The 27,351-nt window shown below is 36.7% G+C and overlaps 1 protein-coding gene across 2 annotated transcripts in view; it reads right to left on the bottom strand.

Annotated features, from left to right (window-relative positions):
- Nucleotides 1-16,479, bottom strand: part of FIGN (fidgetin, microtubule severing factor) — a 131,417-nt gene extending 114,938 nt beyond the window's left edge. The window contains exons 1-2 of one of the 2 annotated variants that reach the window (XM_069574328.1): nucleotides 16,083-16,479; nucleotides 15,140-15,309 (exon numbers count right to left, since the gene is read on the bottom strand). In XM_069574328.1, the coding sequence (XP_069430429.1) occupies nucleotides 15,140-15,164 (25 nt within the window). In that variant the 5' untranslated portion in view covers nucleotides 15,165-15,309; nucleotides 16,083-16,479. The remainder of the gene's footprint in view (nucleotides 1-15,139; nucleotides 15,310-16,082) is intronic. The other variant, XM_069574329.1, reaches the window with a different exon arrangement.
- Nucleotides 16,480-27,351: the final 10,872 nt, after the last annotated feature.

Genomic DNA, 27,351 nt, shown 5'->3' with positions numbered 1-27,351 from the left:
TCTTTATTCTCTATGGCTTTATGGATTCTGACTTTTTTAAGCAAATAAAAAGTATAGGATGATGTGATTGAACTGATTTACCTGTATCTACACTGCTTCGATTCACTTGATTGGAATTATGAGGGCAAGAATGGAGACATGAGGTACAGGTAGAGAGGAAACCACCATTCTCTTCACACAGTGCAGTACACACACACACACACACACACACACACACACATAAATGCCTGGGCCACATTCAACCCCACAGCCCACCCAACTGACTTCCCATAATAAAGGCTGGCTCCCTATTCTCCTGCTTTGTCCAAAGGAACGCTCTACTTCATGTTGCTATTTACTGGCAACAGTATAATTCACTCATTTGGTCTTGTTTTATAAAATAGAGTTAACTGCTCTATGTGAAGTTTCTGCACAGCAGATGGTCACCAATCATTATTTTCCATTTGTTTAGTTTCTAGTAAGAACAAGAGAAACTGTGGAGTAGTAATGCAAAGAAAACTAGCAGCCTGCATGATAACTCAACCAGTGCCAGAAGACACACACACACAAAAAAAACTTTTATCACACAGTAGATCAAGGCTGAATGTAATTCTGAGGGATGGGGAGACATTATTCCCCCCACTTCCATCTGTAAAGGAAAATGCCATTTAATAATTTATTTCTTAGTATAAAATCCTCCAAGAATTAGCCTATTTTTTTTAGTGATCAAAGTTTCTAGCAGCAACTTATTATAACCATTAATGTTTGTCATCACCCATGCTGAAATCACTTTCTGTACCTCTAAGTGGCCCAGTTGTCCAACAGAAAATGGAAAGTAGGAGCCATTTGTGGACAAGTGCACATGCACAGAAAATTAAGCTGTAAATATCTGGGCCGAGTTATTACTGGAATCTGGAAACATCTGGGGCTACAGAACAAGCCAAGCCCCATTTCCACAATGTCCAGGTAATTGCTTAAATGATTTATACCTTACTGTTTCTATTAAAAATGTCTTTAAAGAGAAACATTTGTAGGCTTGGTTCTGCAATAAAAACTGGTATCTGATTTCACTTGTACAAAATCTTGTGAAAGACGCTACATTTCTTCAAGGACATGTGCATGATGAAACTGAACCCTGGACAAAGAGAGGAGTGCTAAAAGAAGGTGTGGTCAGTCATTCCAAGAAAACAATCCTATCAGGCAAGCAAATTGCAAACGGCTTATTTGTGATCAGTGTTTATTTTAATGCAAAGAATCTATTTTAAAAATTCGTTTCATGAATTCTGACAAATATATCCAAGTCAACTTAGGGTGAACTGTATACTTTAATATCCAATTTCAATTTTAACTAATTCAGTTTTAATTAATTCCTCATAAATCTTGTTCACTGAAAATCATGCCAGAATCGATCACCTAAGGGACAAGTTAAGTACCACCTCTCAGATAGACCTGGGCCACTTAGTTAAGAATTTGGAGAGATTTAAATTGGCTCACTTAGATAGCATCTGTATGGCACTACTAACTGGCCTGTTCAGAATGAAAGAGCTATCAATGCTGTCAACTCTTTCATAGGTTTCTCTTCTGAATACTCATATATATACAGGCACAGAGCTGTATTCACCTGAAATAATTTTATTTCTGATTTTAAGCCAAGAGGACAATTATAGCTTCACATTCTTCAAGAATCGCCATGTTTAGATCTAACAAAAAATTCAATGATTAACAGCTGGCAGTTATGCTTATGAGGGCAAGAAAAAAAAAAAGGATAGCAACAAAAGAAACTATTGACCGTGACTTTTACCCATGGCTCATATTTAGTGACCATAAACATACATTACTACCCTCTCTGGGGAATCACCCTTTTTTTCCCTATGAGAAGACTAAAGGAAACATGGCTGACATTTTAGATGTGAAGAATCTGCATGGGTATTTCTTATTTAGTTTAAAATCCCCCAACTTCCTGATTTTAATCAGGCAGAATTTTAAGCCTATATCTTTTAAATCGTCCCTTGATTTAGTTTGGTTGTTGGCAAGCCACCATCATAAAGGTTTTATAATTCATAGTTGTTACTCTTAACCTTATGGATTTCAATTTATAGTTAAGCAATTTTAACTTGCTTGAAGATTACTGGTTTCCAGAAAAGCTAATTTAACTAAAGGAACTAAAAAGATTATTGTAGTCAAACTGCTAAAACACTCTTGCTACTTTTCACCTACTGTTTCACAATCTTTATTATTCTACTTCTAATGTACTATACTTTTTTACTGTTCAAGCTCTTTGTTGAAGGTGCAGTTGTTTTCATGCAATTGACTAAACAACATTTGTCCCCTGTGGCTGACTTAGCAGTGTATCTTTGTAATAACTCAAGTTCAACACTCAGCACTGGAGATATTTTCTCTTACATGGAGTGTATGAGATCAACCTAGATTTCAATATTAAGTTGTAAGATAGCATCTAGAACTTTTCAGATTTGAAGAGTCCAAATTAGAAGAAAACCAGTGAGCTTTCACTAAAGGTTATAGGTTTCCTTAGTAAAACTGTGTTTTTAGAAGAATGACAATAGAGCCTTTGTTTTTTCTGAGTTCTTTCATGAAGCAATGTGAACAAGTACTTTTCTCTGGTACGTCTATCTTTAGGTTCAAATACACAAATATAAAAGAGAGACTTTGTAAAATACTGTTGATTAAACACATTACAATTTCAACATTAACTCAAATTGGATTTCCCTTAGAAAATTTTATAATGCTATATGTTGTAACATTACTGACAGGTTTAAGAAATAAACTGACCCTTCCACAAATACACAAACCACTAGAAGACAGGGTCACTAGGGTAACCCCAGCTAAACTGTTTACTGCCCAGTATTTGGTACAAAATAAATGACTAGCATCAGACACTAAATATGAAACAAAAATATGTCAATTAAAGTGTTAATCAAAGGCATTTACAAACTACAGCATCAATGAAAGTTATCATATTAACTGTAAATGAGCTAGTTTGCATCTCTCATCTTAGCGCCCTAAATACCATCAGGTTCCCAAGGAAATCTGTTTTGAGTACTGCCAGGCACATATCTGCACAATGCCTATTTATCTGAGAAAGGACAAAATAGAAAGAAAGGCCTTAGGAGGTGCTGATTTCCCATGTTCAACCAAAGGCTGAATAACCAAGTGCCAATCAACCCTATGTTGGCAAGAAGTTGATCTGGAAGTCCCCATGCCTAATATTTTATGATTTGATACCCTCAAATTTTTCTGACTACAAACACAAAATCAGAAATATTTCAATATGTAAAGCATAGTGATTTGAAGACAAGTGCTATGGCCTATAATTGAAATCGGTTGCAGATTTTTATTACATATCATTATAATGTTCTGTTTCTATAAAATAGCTTTAACACTCTCATATCCAGAAATATGAAAACAGAACAAATGACTATAAGCTCTTTTTTGGGTATATAATTATAAAACTGTTTTTTGGAATTATAAGATTATAAAGTCTTTCTTTAGTGATTAAAGAATATAGAAGTTTCAGTTTTAATGAAATACACAATTTTAATAGATCTGTTTTTAAGTACTTTAAAAAGCCATCTTCCAATTTTTTCAAGTAAGATTAATAAAAGATGACCCAAGTGACAGTTTTTATTGATTCACTTCACCAAACATTTATTGAACATCTATTATAGGTCCTGCACTGCACACACATGGTGAGGAGATTAAAAAATGAATTAGATGTGTTCTGCTCTCAAGGAGTTTACAATTTCATAATCAAGAAATACAAATGCACAGCAATCTACAGAGGAAGAAACATGGTGAATCACTGAAAGGAGATTTTTTTTTTTTAAGTGCTTAGAGCATATAAAGCAGATGTCAAATGGATCCTGATTAGGGTGGCTCAAGAAGTTTTCATAGGTGATGCAACATCTGAGCTAGATGTCAAAGTCCTGGTAGGTTTTCAACTGGTGGAGAAGAACATTCCAGGGAGTAAAAAGAAGATAAACAAAGATTAGTTAGGGATAAATAGAGAAAAGATGGAGTTGCTTCCAGTTTGATAAACATTCAACTTTCATACTGATCTATAATTTTGACATATTTCTTAAGAGATTTGAAGTCCCTCAGTTCATTGGTGCTTAAGTTAATCTTCTTAGTCTATTTATATATCTTACAGGAAAAAAGCACTGGCTAACTAACACTCATCAACATAGAATTGCTGACACATTTGCTTGTAACCAATTAGTAAGCATATTTAATGAATGGTTTCCATCCCTCCTAAAAGGCTTAACAAAGTGATAAATGGTCCTTGAACTTCCTTCATTATTTCCAAGGCAATATCTAGAGTTTCTTAAACAGAAACAAAAAATCTTTTCATTCTGCTGCTGGTGGGCCACCAATCAAGATTCAAGTGACTCAAACTTACTAGTTGATGACCAAGCATCGTGGATTAAATGGAACTAGAAAAAAATCTTGAGTCATTGGATCAACTCTCCTTTTATTTAATCAGTAATTGAGACTCAGAGAGGTTGAAGGACTTACCCAAGGTACAATAGGCTGTAGGTATCTGCTGATGTCATCATTTTCACTTTTCAGAGGTACTCTTACAATATTCTTATGATTCTTCATAGACTGTTGTTGAACTTTAGTCAGAGAGTGAACTACCTCTAGTATGAATCAGTACATTCATTCTAAGTAGATCTATTTTTATGACTTCAAACTGGGAAAAATGAAATTTTTAAAGTTAAAACAAGAAGTTTAAGAGCTCATGCAGTATATAAATATTTGGTTCAGAGAAGTGATTCTCAATCCTAACTTTACACTAGAATCACTGGGGTAGAAAAAGAAATTGGTCATCCCTCTGACTTCCCATTTAACTGGTCTGAGACGGGGCTTTGGCAAGTTTTGTTTGTTTTGTTTTGGGTCATTAAGGTACAGCTGGTATTTACAGGGTAGATATAAAACTTAAACTTTGCTCACATCAATTTAAATCATAGCTATCTACTTTAATGATTTGAACTCCTATAATGAAAATAAAATGCATTATTTCCCAAAAGGAGACAAAAAAAGATATATTCCAATCCTCAGTAGATTTTCTTCTATAACTTCATTTGAGGTATAACCTAATTGAGTATGTGAAGGAGAAAAAGGAACCTAAGAGTCATATGAATGAATCATCTTTAAAGGCACATGTACTTTTTACACTTTTTTTCAAATTTAAAGAAAGAAAAGGGGGGACAATTCTTTTAATTTGGGTTATTATAAATCATGTATATTCAAGATTTGGTACAGAACCTACCATTTTAAAAAAGGAGAATATACTTTGTTTAGATTATATTACTGTGTGCTAATTAATGTGCTAATTCCTAATAAATAATGCTTTCTCAGATAATTAGATTTTTTTTTCATCGCCAACATCACTGAAAACAGTCCTTATCCTTAGCTTCCTTAACAATTTCCCTAATTTTTTTGCCTTTAGCTATTTCCTCATTTCTACAAGCGGTCTTTTACTCTTTGTCCACATTAAAAAATGCTTCCACACTTCACTCCTAGTACACTGCCCAATACTTCTTAATTATTTCAAGCTACCTCCTCATGATCTAAATATCATATTCCAGTGGCTGAAGTAAAATTTGATTTTCCAGATGATTGGGTAATGAACAGCCCTACAGAGAAATACTTTTAAAAAAAAAGAGAGACAGAGAGAGAGAAAAGGCCTCAGCCTTTCAAAACACAGGTATGGGTAAGAATGAATTCCAAGAGCAGGAGGATGGATGAGATAGTAAGGTTTCTGTTGAGTTTGCAAATAGCAAAACAGAAAATCCATTCCCCCACTGGCCCCAAGAACAAGGACACCTGCAAAACTGGCTATTAGAATTTATAGAAAAATATTTTTAAAATATGAATTTAGGTACACATGTGCATTACAACTGTATATCATCAATACCTCCTAAATTGTCATTAGTAGTAATGGCATTTTGATACTGTAGATTTCAAGGAAATAGAATTATATTAAGGTAAAACGGGGGATTTTTGCTCATCATTATAAACAAACCTATACCACAGGTTGTACTATTCTCATTGGGTATTTTTAAAAATAAACAATACAGAATAGTTTTCTGTAAGGTCTTTTCACTTTGATGCTACAACAACATAAAACAAGACACAAATCAAAAACAAAGAAACAAGCAATAATGCATTGTATGTATTCATTATTAAAAGAACATAGCATAACAAAGAACTTCCAATATTAGATTCTTTTCCTAATAACTTTATTTCTTAAATATTATTGATAGACATTTCACCCACAGTAGGATAAAAAACAAAAACAAAAAATGAACAAAAGCATGAAACAAAAGTAAAAACAAACAAAAATCCATAAATCCCCAAAAGGATTTGCATATAGGTAGATTTTTTTTCTTTCTTTCTAGAAAGACTCTACTCAGTCTAAATATCTATTTCTGAATACATTTAGTCCTACTATCTTACAATCCATAAGTAAATTAGTTGATTAGTATTCTTAGAATTACATAAAACGTATCTTTCTAATTAGGGAATACATCATATACTTAGTACATTTAAAATCTTCCCATAGAAAGAACAAGCACTGTTCATGCGGGCATACAAAATTCCTTCTTCTAGTTTGTCAGACAAGGACTCAGGCCATGTGGGATCCCAGTGCCTACCTGTGGATCATATTAGTGTTCCCCTCAAAAATGTTGCCAAATTGTCTGAATAATTCAAGTGAAAATCTCTCTGTAAAGAACTTTATACCAATACTATAGGAGCAGGATACCACAGCAAAGGGGTGTGGGGGATTAGATCCACATCTTTTATAAGTTGGGCCTAAAATTGACTCCAGATTTGTGACTCATGAACGGAAAGTCAGTTTTAATACAGATGTGCTCTAAAAAGTAAAAATGGCTATTATTCTTAACAAGTTACATATTGAGTATTATTCTTTAAAAATGACTCATAAAATATCTTTTTAAGTACTTAAAGTCATGATTATGTTCTACTCTTTTACCTCTGCTTGAATGTAATTTTTCATTTTCCAGGAAAGGATACATTTTCCAACTAACCCCGTTAACCTAATTACTCATAAAGAAATACCAAAAGCGTTTCCCTGACATCAGTACCTTCACAAAGAAATGGATCTGCACGCATGCACAAGAGCATCTTCCATTTAGATAATCAAAACTGTAATTTTTACTGAAAACATTCTTTTAGATTCATGTAATTTCTTGTAGCAAAATTTATCACCAGCACTCGAAGTGTGCAAATAGGAAGGCTGTCCTATCCATATACTTATTTCTTCATATATTTAAATTCAAAAGTATTACCTGTTAAGCTTTAAAGACTAATAGGACTGTTTATTTAATGGCATTTCTCTGATCTTAAATAGGTATTGTAATGAAAATGCCTTCAATATTAAAAAACCTTTTATCCTACTCAGAATAATTATCTTATAAAATTAAAATCAGTGAATCATACCTAATTAAGATTTATAATTTAGCATCATTCAGGTATATGATCTAAGAGAAAGAGTTTATAATCTTAACTTCAATTTGAAATGGAAAGGAAGAAGCGGCCAGAAAGGAAATAAACAGCTATTTTTGTCATAAGAATGCACTAATATTGCCACATATTTACCCAGATTCCTAGTTTAATCTATTTTAAAGCTAAACATTTAATATGAAAACACAATATACTAAAGGATAGGACTAACGTGGGAAAAGAAGGTTCCCAAATTCAATTACACCACAGATTTTGTAGATAGGTTATTCAACACAGAATATATGCATTCTGACTCCCTACCTATTTTAAAAATTCCAGTTTACAATGCCTCTAATGCAAGATTCCTAAACTGTGGGATGACTTTATAATTAAATGAGACACTGTTGTAAGAGCTATCTCCAAGCCTCTTTCCATTAAAGTACATGTCAACTGAGAGAGCATGCCTTGTTATTACACAGGGCAAAGATTTTTCCTTCTAGAAGGTCTCACATATAGTATTTCTCTCCACCAAGTCTAACAAGGCATTCAAAATAAGTTCAGTTTTTTTCTTTCTTCAGAAATACCCTTAAAGCCCTCCTCCCCACCCCACCACCAGTCTTGGATTACATAAAAGAATAGTTACTTTTCTGAGCTCTTTGATATTTTTCTGCCTGGCAGAGGCATCTGATGTGGGAAATATCTTTTGAAAATAAATGGTGCAACTTCAAGTGCACTCAGATCCATTACTTGCTGGACATTCCATCGTATCTGAAAAAGCCGGTTGCCTTCAAAATTTAGTTTTAGGGATCTCGATATGAGGCTTGATCTCATTAAGAAGTATCTTTGGAAGCAACAATATAAACGTTTAATCTACCCATCAATTTAAGACTGTTGAAACCAATGGGGAAAGGAGTCAAAGATGGTAACTACATTTTTCAGGGCGAAGGGGACTGCTCCTGTTTAAGTTCAGAAATGAAGTTTACAATTTCAATATAACATCCTGCAAAGTTAATATCACTGCATGAAAGAGTTACTTTCCATCCTTAACACAGCTTTAACACACGTCACCACATGTTTATACAGCTACAATACCACTTCCTAATGTCAAAACATCAATATTGCTGCTACTATAACAAGGTAATTATTTTTTATGTTTGCCCCTTTTCTCTTGCTTAATAAGCTGTGCTTTTATTTCTCAATGGTCAGAATTTTCTATATATTTAGATAATTTAGAATCTACATTAAAAATACTTATTTCACTTGTGCTTGAAACTTGGGTGGGGTCGCAGTGGTACAAAGCAACAGAGAAACCCACAGGCTCTTATTTCAAATCTTACTGAAATCCTCCCACCCTAAACATTCCGTGCCTGGGGAATACATGTTTTAGTGTGTACCTGTCTACAGACAATTACAAAACAGGATTGCTTTTAAGAATATCTGCACAAAAATTCCAGTGATATATGGGAACCCATCAGGCAAAAGACAACATAAGATAAGGGCAAATATTTCAGTCACTATTCCATGTATAGAAAGAGCAGAAGATACCTAGTGGTCCATTTTCCCATCAAGGCTCTTAACAACCACTAGCATTTAGGCAGGGGCACGTGGAATCACTGTGGACTGGTCAGTCACCAAGAAGGAAACCCAGTGACTTCCACAAAGTTTGTGGGTAATGAAGGCAGGGCCTGCTTCATTGACCTGTGACCTGGGTAGGCCCAGAGGTTCCCCACACAGAAGGGCTCTGCGCTTGGTTTAATGTTCTGCTGTTGCTCTCTTGAATTCTTAATAAATTTTGAACAAGGTGCCCCCCATTTCAATTTTGTACCAAGCCAAGAAATCATGTAGTCAGCCCGAGGTGAAGGTGACAATATATGTTGACGGTAAGGATAATAAATCAGAAGAATTGCAAAAAGTTTACAGCAACACCTAGAAACCCCCGACTTCACATTATACTGCTTTAAAATTATTATTTTGAATGTTACTGTTTCCATGAATAACATTTCCTAAATCCAAAGCATGAAAGGAGAGGTCACTCATTCAGTTTACTGTCCTAACTATATGGCATTTAATCAATTGTCAGTTGCTTAAAAAGCATAAAATTGACATGAGGTTAATATTAGATGGGGGGGGGGGGGCACAAATGTTAGATTTTTGGTAGATAAAGTAAAATTCAGTTTCTGCTTTCCTGCCAGCAATATATTCGCAAGTTGAATATATAAACTGCCAGCAGAAATATAAGTTCATAAGCAAGGAACTGAGTAAAAGATATTCTCAACAATAAGATATTGGGGAAAAGAAAACATTTTATAAGTATTTTACATGATGTATTCTATGATAAGAAAATACATTCTATAAGTTATGCACCACTAGTAACTCACATGAAAATAAGAACAAGATCCTAACAGGAAACAAACTTTCCAATCTTACCTAAAAAAATACTTCCTAAGAAAGATTTCCTAACATAAAAGTTACAAATACTTAAGCCAGGTTGCAGGGTAAAAAAAGTTTATCCTTGCGTCTTCATCTAATAAATCATGCATTTCTACTTTGAAGATGTATCAGTTTCAAAAATGATTGGAAGCAGTAATGCTGTAAATGCTTTGTGAAAGTCACAGTAGCTCAAATACAAGCAAACTCATCCATTTATACATATATTCCACACAGATATATCTGCATTAAAATTCTCCTTTGAATTCACTGCTTCTAATGTACTCTGAAACCATAGCCCACCATATGCAATGTGAAGCATAGTGTCAATATTCGAATAACAAGACAACAAGTAGATCTGCGGCATAAAGTACATAAATATTACTAACAGAAAGAGCCATATGATAGCTCACGCTAGAATGGCTTCTGCTCACCTATCTTGGCTGCCGCCTCAGTCTCTTAACTAAGACTGTCGTCACCAGGTACGGCGCTCGTATGTGTGCGGAGCTGAGGCAGAGCTCCTGAGTGGGCATCTGTGTTGCTGCCCTGAAGAAACTTTGCATACCCACCTGCTTTTGATTTGCTTCAGACTTATCAGTACAATTTATTTTTACCGTATTCTTACCTACCTTTTATTCCCACTATCTGCATTTCTTGCAGTAAGTACCCTTCAAGTACAACTGCTATTTAAATGATAACATCAAAAATATCAAAAGGTTCAGTAATCAGCAATCATGTCAAAGCACCTAGGCTTGAAATTTATACCGTAATTTAAATGAGAAACTTGATAAAAATTCAAGTTTAGGGGAAAAAATTGAAGAAAATGACAAAACCCAACCATGAAAAGCACTTTCTAAACAGGCATTTATTGACAGTCTTTCTAAAAGTCTTTCATTTTTAGTAAGTTTTTTAAAAAAATTAGCTATAATCTGGTGTATTTGTGAGAGAGAAAGAGTTAATTTAAAGGTGGAATAATTTTTGGACTTGAAGTCTTCCAAGTAGCACCCCAAAATAATTTATAAGTTTAATTGATTTTAATAAAACAATAACTTTTATGTATCTCCAAAGGAGCAATTATATTAAGTTTTTTCACTGAAAGAAAACAATTACATTGTTTTCTGCGCCATTTGTTTATTCTAGTTTATCAGTGGCCAAAGATAAAAAAGCAGGTATGCTGATCAATCACATCTTATCAATCAGTACTATAGGTCAGTTTTTCACACAAACGTCTGCAGAACAATTTCTCCCCATCAAAAACTTACAAATCAATTTAAATTCCTGGTAATTAAAACGACTAGTTCTACAAAAATAAATATACTCTACAAAAGAAGTATGTAAAATTGTACTCAAGAATATCACAGGCAAAACAGCATACATTTTTAGCAAACTGAGGTTCTAGGAACAAATTAGAAAGTACAAAACATAAAAGCCTGCAATTGTTTCAAATACACCTAGCAATTCTGCTGATTTTGGACCATTAAAACTGATTACTTAATTAGGCAATCATTCAAGACATCCAAACACTCACAGACAAAAACAGCATAGCCGTCTTTCACCTTGAGATGAAAATTCTGAAAAATGTTGCAGACACTTAAACTTTCAGAATCTGTCCCCATGCATAAACTAAGCAAAACATTAAATCCTAAAATGTGACATTGCAAGACTCAGGCAAAAAATAATGTACTTATAATTATATTACTGATCTATTTTTCAGGTGGCTAATATTTTAAACTATCTTAGAAACATCAAGTTATAATACAGACTGTCTCTAGATTCCTGGAAGTACTGTCCCCTTGCTCCCCCCCGGTCATACTCTTGTACTAACTAAAAGTAATTAACAAAAATTTTGCTCTCTTGTATGCCTATCAGAAGTACCTGTCTTCAAAGTTCCTGCCTAACATGAATAAACACAACAAAAAAGATGTTCTATGTATGGGGAAAAAAGCACTGGGAAACTCAGTCACAGTGGTCTTTAACAGAACTGCGGAAAAAAACCTCTATGTTTTCACTCAGAAGGTAGCAAAGACATTTTTAAAAATTTCACTGATTCAGTGCAGTCAGGAAAAAGAAAAATATTCTGTTTTCAAAAGACGGTTCCTGAAATAATTCTCAAGAGCCCCTATAAACTGTCTTTTTAGGAGAAGAAAAAAGCAAGTCAACTCACACGTACAGATTCCAAACAGAAGTCTTACCCTCTTCCAGGAAAACAAAAATGAGATTTTTATTACCCTGCTATGATTCTTTCATTTCAGACATGATTAATTAGCAAGTATTACACTTCCCCAAACTCCTACCACAGTCTAGTTGTTGATAGACCCATATGAAATAGCAAATAGCCACCAGCAGTAAAAGATAAGTATCCAAAAGTCTATTCCAAAGAAGGAACACTTTCATCATTACCTCCAAATATGAAACAGGCTGCTTTTAACAGCTTTCACTAAAAAAAAAAAAAATTTTTTTTGAAAGTTGGTCATTTTTTCAATCATACCATTTAAAATTCAAATAATGCATGTAACATATTCAGTATTCAAAGATACATGGCATATTTAATCTGTTATCTACCTATATTTTTAACTTAAGCTGAAATTATGAGACTTGTGAATTCCTGCAATTTAAATTGCCAATGATCCACATGCACAATTAATAAACAATAAAGATGATACGAGCAAGCATGTTTTAGGAAATGATTTTAATAGAAAAAAATGGTTTCTTTCTCCACTAAAAGCTACTATGGCACACATGAAATGAAGATGGGAAACAGAAACAAGGACTAAAAGAGGAGATGAAGGGAAGAGAGCCACTCTAAAACCTGAATGCATGAAAACTCTAATTCTCTATATATTGTTCCACAACACTTTCAAAATAATTTTCCCTTTAAAACAATCACTTTCAAAATGTCCATATGAACCAAGAAGCCAGCCAAAACTGACTGTACTACAAATATGTACAACGGTCAGTTTAAAAAGGCTGGAGTTTCTTCTTCCACCTTTGCAACTGTTACATCCAAAAGACTTCACACATAGTACAATACTAATAAATAGATTTTGTTGGTTCCAGGAAACATTTTTTTAAATCTATCCTGGTCAAAATATCCTTGCTTTTCTTCTGTTGTATTAAATTTAGGATCAAAAACATCAAAGCAGCTTCCACCTCGGACCTAACTTTTAGAGGATCAATGTGACAAGGCAGTCCCTGATAGATGTTTCTCTTGATAAACGACTTGTTCAAAAGAGACATTGTAGCTTTCATTTCCTGACCACAACACACTTTTAATTTGCAACAGCAGAGCTGCCACAGAGTGTGAGCACTTGCCCACTTTCCAGCCTATTAGGTTTGTAGCTCTGGCTCCTTTAGGCCACACGTTTGAGACAAACAAAATCTAAAAATAATCAAAGTAATAGAATTACAAAATAGGAACCACTGATGCCCCTCTATACATATGCACAAGTGTCTACTTTATAGATTACATATAAACTTTTCCTCTGCAGAATTCTAGTATATGATAACAAGCTTCCTGAATGAACATCACTTGCACAACATGCATTTAAACACACAGGGAAATAAATGATGTGACTATTATTTAATAGTAAGCCGAGACGGGGCGGGGGGGGGCAATTTATATATTTAAATCTGCTGTTAAATGTCATGAATTATATGACTGCCTACCCCAATGTGTTTTTTACATATTACTATAATAATTATTATTACTACTACCCAGAAATCACATTTAAGTATCAATACGGTGAACAGTCAAACCATCCAATTTCTGCTCTCAGCACATTGTCCGAGCTCCGATTTAAAATTTATAAATGTAATATCCTCCTCATCACAGGCAGCAGCCCAATCTGCTCTGAATATATATTACAGCTTTAACATCACAGAGGGAAATCGCCCATCTGGCAATCCCATTCGCTCCAACAGCTCCGGGGGAAAAAAGCTGTGCTCTTTCCTCCTTAAAACATTTCTCAGGGCAAATTATGTGCATCTAAAATAAACAGTCTTCTTATTGATCGCTTCAAAGTCAACAAGTTCCAAATGCAAAATTCAATCAAATCCTTCCTATCATGTAAGAGCGGTGTGTGTTTAGCTCAACAGTCACCAGAGTCCAACCAGAAGTGCCTGTCGCACATCGGCTCTTGTAGTCCCTTTCCTTGTATTCACATTTGTGTTATGAGAGAGCAGTAACCACGGCCACATTACAGACCCCTGGCAGCTTTGCCCCACTGCTTTTTCTTTATTTCATACTCTCTCTTTCCTTCTTTCTCTCTTTTCAGGGTGAATGCATGGTGGTGGGGGTATATGTAACAAAAACAAAACACAGAAAAATATTTTAAAGTGGACATATCCTTTGGTTATGCAAATTACTTTTAACATCTTTTTGTTGTTTCCTTCTAGTCTTAATTGAATATCACAAAGTATACACACGGTCACAAGAGCTATTGAAAACCCCCTCTCACTCCATTTACCTGACTTTTTTTTTTTTGGTAAAGAAAGAGAGATTTCAAACAAAGTCAATTTCAGTGCCTGCTTATTTAATTCTGTCACAGGTTAAAAGTAAAAAGCGCTGACAGGCAGACAAGTGAATGGCAAGGAAAAAAATAAAAAATAAAACCCTACCACTGTTCTTTAAAAGGCAGTAAGGACTTTAAGCAATCAAAATACATTTTTTTATTTTCATGTAAAAGATATCCCTTCACTCACTTACTCCCCCCGCAAAAAACCCACTCAGAAGAACTGATTACAAAGTGCAATCATGGAGAGAGCAGAGTCAAATTGCATTAATAGATTGAGAAAAAAATTTTCATCCACTTCTGTGTGTGTACATATATATACATTTTTTTTTCATTAGCAAGGAGTCTTTTCCCCATACTCCCGCCCTCTCCCCTCTCCACCCAACCCCCTCCCCCAAAAAACCCCATACTGAGTTTAACTAATTTACATACCATTTGACTTCAGCGGTTACATAGTGCATTACTAGTAACATGCAACTTTGGGATTACAGCTAAAACTGATAAAGGTGGACTCCAGTAATTTATTAATCAAAAACTGAAACATACAAACAAGTGATAGCAAAAGCAAACAAGCATTTTAACAAATTAAAATATACATATATATATAAAGGAATTATATATCATGAACAGCTGCTTTCCAAGCAGACGAGCAGAGTCTCCAATGGTTTTATCATACTATTTAATTTGTCTTTCCTATTTAGATGCAAAGGAAGTAAATTCCAAAACTGACATACCATAAACACTGGTGCTACTGATCATTTCTTGCTGGCAGCACAAAAAGCTGAATTGGATTTCTCACAAGCAGGAATTCCAAAGGTTGCTTTTCATTAAAGTCACTTTTCCTCTCAGCTATCAAATGTCACTGCCTTGAAACGTGGGCCCTTTCGTCAGGTATTCATTTAACCTACATGCATATAATTAAGGGGGAAAGCAACATCAACAAAAAGGGGATCTCAGATCACAGGAGAAGAAAGAAAGGAAAAAAAGCACATGACCAGGAATGCAAGTCCATGTCAATTTCACTCACTCCCATTGAAACTAACAAGAGCTCCGGGGAGGACGGTAATAGGATCAGTGGATTGTATATACCATTAAATTATACATCTTTCTCTCCCGTTCCTTGCCAACAATACGCCCACCACGCTGTACCCCATCCAAGATGATGTGCTTACATTTTTCTGCAACCGATCTTCTGACATTTTCACGTTCCTCCAGTCACGAGATTGTAATTTAACCTTAACTTTTTGTGTGTGCAAGATTCTTATTTACACTTCTTATTTACTTAGAAGTTAGTTCCCGAAGAAAGTCTAGCCCCACCCTATGGCTCCGCTTTCTTATTTTTTATTTTTGAAGTAAAAAAGAGAGTAATAAGTAAGCCCAATACATCGGAAAACGAAATTCTTGCAATCGCGAACTCTTAATCCCACACTATTGTTACAATGATTAAGCAGCAAAAATATGCATTCTAATGTTTCAGGGCTACTTTGTACAGAGAAATTAGACAGCAGGTTGGCGTACAGAATAGAAACGAGTGCAAATTATATTTAATGTTTAAGGCACAACTCGAAGATCTCTTTTCATTACGGTCCTGAATGTATTTATATTCTTTAAAAATTAAACAAACAACCACAAAAACAAATTTAAACAGATGGTAGAAAACTACGAAGCTCCTCTTACCTGAACTCGCGGAGCGAAAACCCGATAGCTTAGCGTAGCATCGATCCGATGTGTTTGCTGATGAATGGAAGCTAGGGTTAAGTGAAGGTGCCTATGATTTGAAATCATTCCAAGTTTTTGAAGGGAAGACGGACTGCAGCCTCTGCCATGTTGGAATTTCAAACCCAAAACAGCTGCTTGGAAGGAGCCAGCATGCCAGAGGCTGGGCGCAGGCGCAGAGCGCCGCCGAGCCAAATTCAAATCACTTTCACACCAAGAGCCAAAGATCAGTTTTCAAAGGAGAGAGGGAGAAAAGAGACGGCGGCTGCCGCGAGGGAGAGAAGACGGGAGGCAGTGGCGAGAGGCGGGCAGTGGCGAGAGACGGGCAGCGGGAGGACCGGGAGGGAGAGGGAGAGGCGCGCGGAGCCCGCGGAGCTGGAGGGGGAGAAAGGGAGGCGGGAGGCGAGCGGAGAGCGAGCGAGAGGCGCGCCAGAGATTCATGGGCAGGGAGGGCTCAATGGCCGCGCCGCGCTGGCCGGCCGGCCGCTCGGGTCATGTTACACGGCCGGGGCCGCGGCGGCCGCCCAGCCTCGCCGACGCGCTCGCGCCGCCCGGAGGGGGCCCGGAGGTCATGATTACGCGCGCGGGGACCCGGAGCTCTGCCTGCCCGCACTCTCGGGCGGCCCAGCGCGGGGAGAGGGGAGCGGTACCTCCGGAGGGAAGGGGGTGGGGGTGCCTTTCTTTCCCACGCGTGCCCAGCCGGCCCTCGCGCTCCCAGCCCTCCTTCCCAGGCTCTGGGGCCCGCCGCCCCTCCCCGCGCGCACTCCCGCCCGCCCCGGGCCCTCTCGACAGCTGCCTCGCCGCTTCCCACCTTCCCCACCCCCATGACTCCGCGCACAGGACGGGACCCGGACCCCCGAGAGCCGGGACCTCACCCTCACTCTCCCTGGGGCTCCCGGCACCAGCCAGAGAATGACTTTATCTGCAAAAAAGAGGAAGCAACTTCGGGGGGAAAAGCCGAATTCACCCAGTTCCCCTCCCCCGCCGCCCTGTGAATAAATAAGATCCGAAGTGGCTAGGTGTGCGGTCCACTCTGCCGTGCTCCGGCTCCCCTCCCTATCTCCCCCAGGCGACTCGGGCCGGGGAACGCAGCGCCCGGGGGCCCCTGGTGCGGGCGGCTGGTGCGCAGGCATAGACGTTAGCCTGCCAGGCTTTCCCAGCCCCCTTCTAGGAGCAATCTGGGGACCCAGGAGTGGGAAGAGAGTAGGGGCTTTGTGGTGCTGGGAGCTGAAGGAGAATAAAATGTGCAGTTGAATGTGTTGGCTGCATCCCAGGGAGCGATGCAGTGCTGATTGTCTGTTGCTGAGATAGCCTTTTGTTCGGAACATAAGGTTTAAGAAACACACACACGTTTTCTGGGGTCTCTTGTTAGATGTAAATGTGCTGCATCCAGACGCTTACTATGCAGGGTAAGCTCAGTTGGTTTACTAATCACCCCGCCCCACCCCCAAACAACCAGGATCATTTGAATGGGAACCTCATTCAGACTTCTAGGCTGCGAGTATTGCCTTCAACCTATTTCATTCTAGACTAGCCAACCATCCAACTGAGATAATAAAGCAAACAATAACATTTGATCATGATGTCTACGAGATAATGTGCCCGGCAAAGTTCTTTAGAAATTGTAATGAGAAAGAGAGTGAGTGGGGTAATAATTTCTCTTCGTTTTCATTAAATATGACTTTAATAGATAAATGGTAACTTTATACTTTGGCCTGGTGGACACCCGGCCCTCTATATTTCAACTAAGCTAAGAACGAAAGAGGCGAATTAAATATTCGACCGGGTGCCCATCAAGCTGAAAACGTTACCTTTAAAGGTTGGAACCGAAAATATACTTTTTAAGACTGACCCTCCTGATAACAAACGGTATTCACATTTCCTCCAGTTCTCTGTTATAGATTTAATAGACTAAATTGCAACTCTCCAGATGATGAAATGCAGCTTTTAAAATATACCACATATATAGTCCGAAATTAATTTCATTCTCCTTCTGTGATTTTCTTACCTTTAAACAGATAGCTATTGAATAAATACATTTAACTAACACAATGAGGAAAAAAAAAACATATTTTAGTTAAATCTAGCCAGATGACAGAATTTAAAAGACAAAAAAAAAAAAAAAAAAAAAAACCCTGATTCAAAATCTTACTAAGTATTTCCAGGGAATAAAATGTCTATTTGGAATAGATTTGACCTTTTTGTGCATTAAAAAAAAAAAAAAGCAGCCTTCAAGATAAAACAGAAGAACTTTATTCTGATTAACAGAGAACACTGAAGCCCCTTTAGTTATATTTACAAGATAGCTTTGAAAATGATATTATGAGAAGTGGCCCATTGGATTTCACCACAAAGAAATAAGTGTAGGAAAGTATCTATGGGTCACTGTTGGATTGAGTACAGATGAATTAAACAACAACTGTGAAGAATTTATAATTTCAGTTATTGCCCATGTGGAGAATGCCGATGACAAGCCCTGTGTGCAATTCAAGCAAAACTCCTCTGTCCTTGTTTGTTAAAAAAAGTTCAAAGCTCATCAACCTTTAACACTCAATTCCTAGTACTGAATTTACAGTTCCTCATGTAAACCAAAACACTGAATAAAACAGAAATAATGGAATAACCACTGAGTAAGAACAATGTATTTTGATGATCAACTTCAATTCATTTTCAGTACTTCTAGTAAACTAAGTCCTACTTTTAAAAGGGAGCGGGAAAGTGTGGTTAGCAGAAGTATATTCACAGATAAGTATACTTTTTCCAGTTCTCTTACATATTCATTTGAAATACAGATTATAAAATCTATCGTTCACCATACAAATGAGCATAAGTAACTTTGGAATCAAAGAAATGGAAACTATTCAAAAGATCATTGCTTATATTTACATAGAGTTTTCAAAGTGTTCAAAATTACATATATTCCCAGGGGAAAAAAGGCTTATGTAATAAAAATATTATGGGATTTGCACAACTAATAAAATCCATAGTGGAGTTCATCATCCCACTATTTCTAGCTTTCTATCTTCTTATGTATGGGGAAAGGCTGCTTTTCTTACATTACATTTTGCAGAGGAATATGAAGCTTTGTTTTTCCAGTTTCATTTTTTTTGTTGTTATAAAATTAGCATAATGTTTCATTTTTGTTGTCTTAATAAAACTATAATGATGTGATTCAATTAAATAGCATTTTAATAGTCACTGTATTCTAGCTATATTTTTAAAGATGTATTCTAAAGTTTCTGGTTATAATTGATACCTATCTTTATACTATATTTTATGAAACTTTTCTTGTGGTAACATGAGAATAAGAAATTGAATCTTTAAAGAAAGCTGATTGGCTAGTCAAAGAAAGAGTTAATTCAATGAAAACCTGGGCTAATTGTTTTCCCCACTGCGTTATATACGTTATATATGTTGCTTATCTCTTTCTTTTACTTTTTAGATGTAGAAATTTAGATGCATTTCTAATACACAGTATATTCTGACTTGGGCTTTTAAAGAAAATCAGAAGAAAAGTAAACATGAAGTATCCCTTTTTCTTTCAGGATTGTGTGTGTCTCTCTGTGTGTGTTTTCCTCTCAAAATCATTCAGATGGAAAAATTATTTTCCTTTTCCCTGTTCTTATTCTCACTACACAAATCAACAACAACAAAGGGTAAGAAAATAAGCAAGCTGATACTGAAGGGATTTTACAGATGCCCCTATATTTGTCTGCACTGGACTAAGGAAAATTTGACCCAGGTTAGACACAGAGGTGTGCTTTACCCACGTGATGGGAGAGGAAAACAAGGGAAAGATCAGGGTAGATAGAGTGTAGAGAAGATGAAGGAGAAGAAGGTGAGAAGATGCTTTACAGAGAAAAATAAGTTTCTATAATGTATGGTTTATTATGAAATGCTCAACACAATTCAACTTTTAAAACTGCTTTTTAGTTTCAAACTCAAGGACTATTTTAATAAAACATTAAACTACTAATATCTTCTTCCAAACTGTGTTTCAAAAACCATTCCAAGACTTAACAGCTATTTACCAGATCTACACATTTTTCTTTCATATTGCTCACAAAATCTGAAGTGTCTTACAATAATGCAAATTACTGACATAGTAATTTTTTAATGTTTCCATAAAATTGCAGTTTAAGGATCTTCATTTGCACCTCAGCTGAGACTACTAAGAAGTTCTTATGCACTATTCCCCTCCTCGAAAAAAAAAAAAAAAAGTGAAGACCTTGACCTCATTTTTGTGAAATTACTCAATTTGTTAGAATTACACTTGAATACAGGTACTGTCAAGTGGCATTAGAGTGGTCTGTATATCTCTTCTGTGACCTCACCCTACAGTGGAGAGACAACCAGAAAATCCTGTGATAGGTTCACCAGAGATGTTTTCTTGGTTTTGCAAGTGTTTTCTTCTAATAACCTGAGGATTATGTTTTTTTTTCATTCACTCTTTAAATGGTGGTACTGTTCATATATTTACTGTAACTTCTGCCTGATTCTCAATCTCATTTAGGAAAAGTACATACTGAACACTTATTGTGGTTAAAAGCATTGCCCTAAAAATTGCAGAGGATTTAAAAGAAAACCGACATTAATATGTCATGGATGTGTCCAGATAAATATAGTTCAAAGTGAATGTTGAACTATAATAAATGACTCATAAAGGGGTTCTGTTCAGAAGATATGGCTTCTTTCATGAAGGAGACGTCCGTTTTCCTGGCCTTTGTAGTCTCAATCTTTATTTTCCTACACAACAAACTGCTTGTCATTTGCATACACCATGTCATCTGTCCCCTCTGTGCCTTGCTTTTCATTGAGCTCCCTGTTTGCCCTCCTCTTCTGTGTGCTAACTCCCTGCAGACACTCAGAGCTCTTATCTCCTCCAAGGGAGACTTCCCAGCCTTTCTAGGGGCACTTCGGTGTCTTTCCCCTGGGCTCTTTTCAGACTCTGTATCTCTTTCTCTCATTAGCACATCATTTTAAAAGTATCTTTGTATTTGATCCCTCTGTTATAATTGTAAGCTTCTTGAGGGCAGGCATCATTGTAATTTCCACCCTTGTTTTGTTTTGTTTTGTTTTTTCTCCCTAGTGCTTAAAATAGTGACAATAAACATTTAGTGAGTAAAAGTTTATTGAGGAAATTAACGAGTTGACCTGTTGCCTTCACAAAGGCAGCAAAGAACAAAACTACCTGGTCCTTTGCAGGAAACAGCATCTGATTTAGTTTGGTTGAGCCCTTGTTTTGTACAGACACAAAGCAGGAAATAAAGATGAGGATGAGAATAGGGGATGCATTATAGAGGAACTTCATTCAGTCCTTGAATGAGAGGTTTGCATTGCAGCAGGTAGGTAACAGGAAGCTCTCGGTGGGTTTTTAAGCAGGAGATTTATGAGGTCTGAGACCTGCTTTAAGAAGATATAGCTAATAGAACTGGAAACAGGGAGATGGGCTGGGAAGTTATTGCAATGGCCTATCATTTTCTGGTCCCTCAAACTGTCAATCCTTCGTGTAGGGTCCAGTGATATGCTTCCTTGCCTTCTTTATAGATGGTCTATCTGTATTGATTGCTCAATACTGTATGTTCATTTTGTAATATTACAAAATGTCAGTGTGTTTAAAAGCATTCATTTAATGTCAAAGATATAAAAAGGTACAATACATTGGGATGGAATGTTTTTCTTCCTCAACCTGGACATAGTCTTTCTCATTATTTCACTTCCCCCTCCCCACCATCACCCTGCCACTTTACAATTAGTTCCACTCAGCCTGTGCTTTTAGCTTGGCAGGTATTTCATTTTCAAGGGAAGTAATGCCTGAAGATAAGAAAAGTTCCTCCCTGGAGTCTGTTTGGGCAAGCAAAATAAGCAAAGTGAATTTGGTTTTTATATACTGGATAAAAATATAGATGCACATTTCCTTCATTTAAAGTATATTAAAGTTTCCTAAACAGGATTTTTAATTCACTTAAAACAGCATTAGGTTAGGTGGGCTGTTGGTGCTTTGAATTAATGTGCAAGCTGTTAATCTCCATAGACCTGGATTTAAAATTAGACAAAGCAATAATTAGTTTGGCACCATCATTTGACTACCCAGAGGGTAATAATGTAGGTCATAAAATACTACAGTCTGGCACAAGTTTTTTTGTACAAAACAAGGATCTGGTATTAGGTGGTGTGAAGAAAAAAAAAAAAAAAAGATTGTCACTGGGAAGTATAAATGGCTTAGCTTTTGATGTGTGTTCCACTATTCCTAAAAAGACCTAAATTCAGCAATTCTTATCAGGTTTTCCTGTTTAAGGTGAGTCTTTCCCTTCCAAGTGATACAAAGAAATCTTCCTACCTTCCCTCAGTAGCTGGTGTTTCCTGCCCTCTCACTGGCCCGTAATGTTTCCACACAGCATTTGTGCATTTAGTCACAGAATTAAGATTTTAATTTGCACTACACTTTTATTTAGCTGTAGTTTTTCTTCCCATCAGTTTGCCATTTTGATAAATTATAAAAATGGCATACTGTAAACATTTTTAAAAATATAAAAGTGTTGCATTCAAGGAAGTGCTTAGCATATATACCTTGATTTGTTTTCATGGCAAATGACTACTGGCAATATCAATAATTCAAGAACAGAGACAATGAAAATACAGAAGAATTGCATTTGGATACTTCTTCCTGTCAATCATCTTTGCCAGATTCCTATTTGAACATTCAGAAAATGAGGAAGACATCAGATTAGCCTTAAGTATAAGTAATAGTTTTCTGTTTCCTTACACTGCTCACCCCAACTAAGCTTTTAAAGCACAGGTATCTTGGGTGTCTCTGTCTAGCTTAATATTTAAAGCTATGGAAATAATGTTTTAATATTGCATTGAAAATATATTTCATGCAATATAGATGTACAGACTTTATATTTTACATAAAGCAATATGCATGCACCTGTGTGTATCTATAGAGAGTCTTATGTATTAGATGAGGATATTCACAAATCATTTAAGTTGAGCTTTTCAAGTGATGTGAGCTACTGATACAAACTTGCTAATGATAATTATAGAACTGATGCTGATTTAGTCATTTCAAAAAAGCCACGGAGGCATAATTAGTGTCTGAATGGCCTCAATATTGCATTATTAGGAGGCTAGGGTGAAACTTGAAATGAGAACATCAAGGCTGATAACAGAAAAGAAAACATAAAATACATACATAATTCATTCTGAGATATTATAAAGGTTTGTAACCAGAAACAATAATTTGCAGAAAGCATCTCATGTACTAGAGCCAACTGCAATCATTTGGTCAACCTGTTAAAAAGATCAAATAGTATATTCTTAGCTATTCTCAGTGGTGTCTTTGTAATAAAGTAGCAGCAAACAGACACTGTTTGCTTCTGGTCACTTTTAAAGAATGTTCAGTTTATCAGTAGGGACTTTAATCTCAACCTTAATAGAGTACAAAAGCAGCCTTGTTCCTGTGCTTCTCTCCTTAAGGCCACAAGCCATGAGCGTTTTGGTTTTTTTTTTTAATTCAAAAGAAGAAAAATAAAATTCTTCTCAGAACACTAAACACTGTTGTTTTTTTTCCAAGCAGTAATTTTCATTCACCTTTCCCTTTTTCATACTTCTCTTCTCCGTCTCCTTGCTAATACACAAATGCTCCACCATACTTCACAGTCATCACTAGAGTGAGGACAGGAAGATACCTACAAGGTATCCCCCGCCTTGGACCCCTGCCAGGCCAACCATTATCAGATGACCTAGTGTGCTGGTTGACTAGGGCATTATAACTCGAAAGTCCCCTCTTGGTACTGTCTCCTATTAGGGGACAAAAGATATGAATAGCTCTCAAACCATGTAAAACATAGACACAAACTACAACTTAGTCATTCTTTCCTTTTAGCATAGGTACATAGGTAATCAGACAACAGCATCTTTAAATATAAACTGTATACTATCTCAAATACTTGCTTCCAATGTGGTTGTCAATGTTGTTATTAGTCTCCAAAAATGACAAGCTTAGGTTGTATTGCATGTAGTTTGTTACTTATCATGCATGCATGCATGCTTAGTCGCTCAGTCATGTCCAGCTCTTTGTGACCCCCATGGAATGTAGCCTGCCAGGCTCCTCTGTCCATGGGATTCTCCAGACAAGAATATTAGAGTGGGTAGTTATGCCCTCCTCCAGGAGATCCTTCTAACCCAGGAATCGAACCTGCATCTGCTGCATTGCAGGCGGAACATTTACTGTCCGAGCTACGAGGGAAGCACCACTTATCATGAATAAGTAATGTCTTCTGTTTTCTAAAGAGACATCATACTTACAGAACAATCAGATTTTCAACTATCTGAGTGAAGAGAGGGTGAAGAGAACCATAAGTAACCAGGATGTTAGTTACGGAAATGGTAAGAATACGTGCTTGGATGCAGGTTGGGGTACTACGTGCATCAAATATGGTGAATGAGACCAGACTATATTCTGGTCTCCCAACTACTGCAGCCAATCAATTTAATACAAACAATAAAGTTGATTTACTTACTAAGGCTCTCCACCATTCTTTATAATATCAGGAATCTCATTTGTACCATGGTTGTTGTGAGTGGGGCCCCCTGAAGTTGTTGTACTGCACAACTGAAGTGTTTGCACATTACAACCTGTATATGAACAAGTACAGTCTAATTTACTTGTCATACTTTCTATCGCAGTGGTATGGATACAGGTAAGTTTTTTAATTATCTAATTTATATCTTTATTTTAAGAACCTACTTTTCCTAAGTTTCAATGACTCATAGTGCAGGTAAGAGGCCATCCTTTCAAAACTAATCAGGACCCTGGGATGTGGAAAATATTTTATGAACATTAATTAAAATATTTAAATACTTTTGGGCTTAAGCAAATAATAGAGATATTGATTAGCTAAATATAATAGTAACATGAGTGTAAGCATTTAAATATTAACTTTCTTAAAGAATTTAAGGTAAAAATGTCTGTGGTCTGGCACATAGGAGACACTCAACTTTCAAATGATTGAATGAAGGAATGGAGCTAAATCCATCTAAGGAAGAAACAGCACAAAGGTAAAATTAGGAAGTAGCCACAGTACTGGAAAAGGTCAGTTTTCATTCCAATGCCAAAGAAGGGTAATACCAAAGAAGGTTCAAACTACTGCACAATTGCATTCATTTCACATGCGAGCAAACTAATGCTCAAAATCCTCAAAGCTAGGATTCAATGGTATGTGAAATCAAGAACTTCCAGATTTACAGGCTGAATTTAGAAAAGGCAGAGGAACCAAAGAACAAATTGCCACCATCCTTTGGCTCATAGAAGAAGCAAGAGAATTCCAGAAAAGCATCTACTTCTGCTTCACTGACTATGCTAGAGCCTTTGACTGTATGGATCACAACAAACTATGGAAAATTTGTAAAGAGATGGGAATTCCAGACCACCTTACCTGCCCCCTGAGAAGCCTGTATGCAGGTCAAGAGGCAACAGTTAGAACCAAACATGGAACAATGGACTGGTTCCAAATTGGGAAAGGAGTAAATCAAGGCTCTATATCGTTACCCTGCTTATTTAACTTGTATGCAGAGTATATCATGCGAAATCCTGGGCTGGATGAAGCAGAAGCTGGAATCAAGATTGCCAGGAGAAATATCAATACACTCAGATATGCAGATGACACCACCCTTATGGCAGAAAGTGAAGAGGAACTAAATAGCCTCTTGATGAAGGTGAAAGTGAGTGAAAAAGCTGGCTTTAAAACTCACCATTCAAAAAATGAAGATCATGGCATCCAGTCCCATCAGTTCATGACAAATAGATGGGGAAACAATGGAAACAGCGACAGATGTTATTTTCGGGTTCCAAGTCACTGCAGATGGTGACTGCAGCCATGAAATTAAAAAGACACTTGTTCCTTGGAAGGAAAGCTATGACAAACCTAGACAGAGGATTAAAAAACAGAGACATCACTTTGCTGACAAAGTTCCGTATAGCCAAAGTTATGGTTTTTCCAGTAGTGAGAGTTGGACCATAAAGAAGGTTGAGCACCAAATAATTGATCCTTTTGAACTGTGGTGTTGGAGAAGACTCTTGAGAGTCCCTTAGACAGCAAGGGGATTAAACCAGTTAATCCTAAAGGAAATCAGTCCTGAATATTCATTGGAAGGACTGATGCTGAAACTGAAGCTCCAATACTTTGGCCACCTGATGCGAAGAGCTGGCTCCTTAGAAAAGACCCTGATGTTGGGAGAGACTGAAGGCAAGAGGAGAAGGAGATGACAGAGGATGAGATGGCTGGATGACATCACCAACTCAATAGACACAAGTTTGAGCAAACTCTGGGAGATGATGAAGGACAGGGAAGTCTGGCTACTGTAGTCCACGGGGTCGCAAGAGTCAGACATGACTGAGTGACTGAATAACAACACCCGAGTGTCTTAGCCCTTCTTAGAACCTTGAAAATAAGAGGGAATTAAACAATGCAACAGGAAAAAAATGGGGATAGACATTGTTGTACCAGAAAAGCAGTCAAACATCGAGCCATTAACAAGTTTAGTTACTGAATCTGGGTATTTTGAAGAAACACAACTTTTTACCTGTGATAACTTAAACTATAGAGAATGAACTTAAACTTATAAAGTATCATTTCATTGTACTGACAGCGAGGCAAGTAATGACGGCTTTCGCTTGAAATAGTTTTCTCTAGGATCACTGTCAATGTTTACCTCCCAGAAGGAGGAAGAGGGGAAGGAAGGTGGGCAGGAGGGGAGGAGTAGGCAGAGGAAGGAGGGGAATAAATATTGAATCATTTAAAAGTATAGAGGCATGACTTCAAGAAACTCCTACATATAAATATTGCTTCAAAAATAAAAACCATTCTTATAATGACTATAATTATATTTTTTACAACTGAACAATTGAGCAGCGTGCTCATGTCAAAAGCTGTATAATAAAGGCCACTTTTGCTTCAGCTGCCAGAGCAATAGGAACTTTCCTTCCTTCCCTTTCCAGTTTCCCTGTAACAGTCTTAATTTTGCTCTATTTCTATAATTAAACATGCACCAAATCTACTTTCATGGTAACAATATTCCACAAGTTTTGTGCTGGCAGCATATCACAGTGGATGCAGTATTGAAGAACAATAAATAGAGACAAAACCTCTGAAAGAAATCAGTGAAATTTTTTCTATGATTTTCACACAAGCCAGTTAGTCACCTTGCTAGTTCCCGTAGTCTTTTC

Source organism: Ovis canadensis, chromosome 2, assembly GCF_042477335.2.
Source record: "Ovis canadensis isolate MfBH-ARS-UI-01 breed Bighorn chromosome 2, ARS-UI_OviCan_v2, whole genome shotgun sequence".
NCBI classification, from domain to species: Eukaryota; Metazoa; Chordata; class Mammalia; order Artiodactyla; family Bovidae; genus Ovis; species Ovis canadensis.
This window is presented reverse-complemented; position numbering and strand designations above follow the sequence as displayed.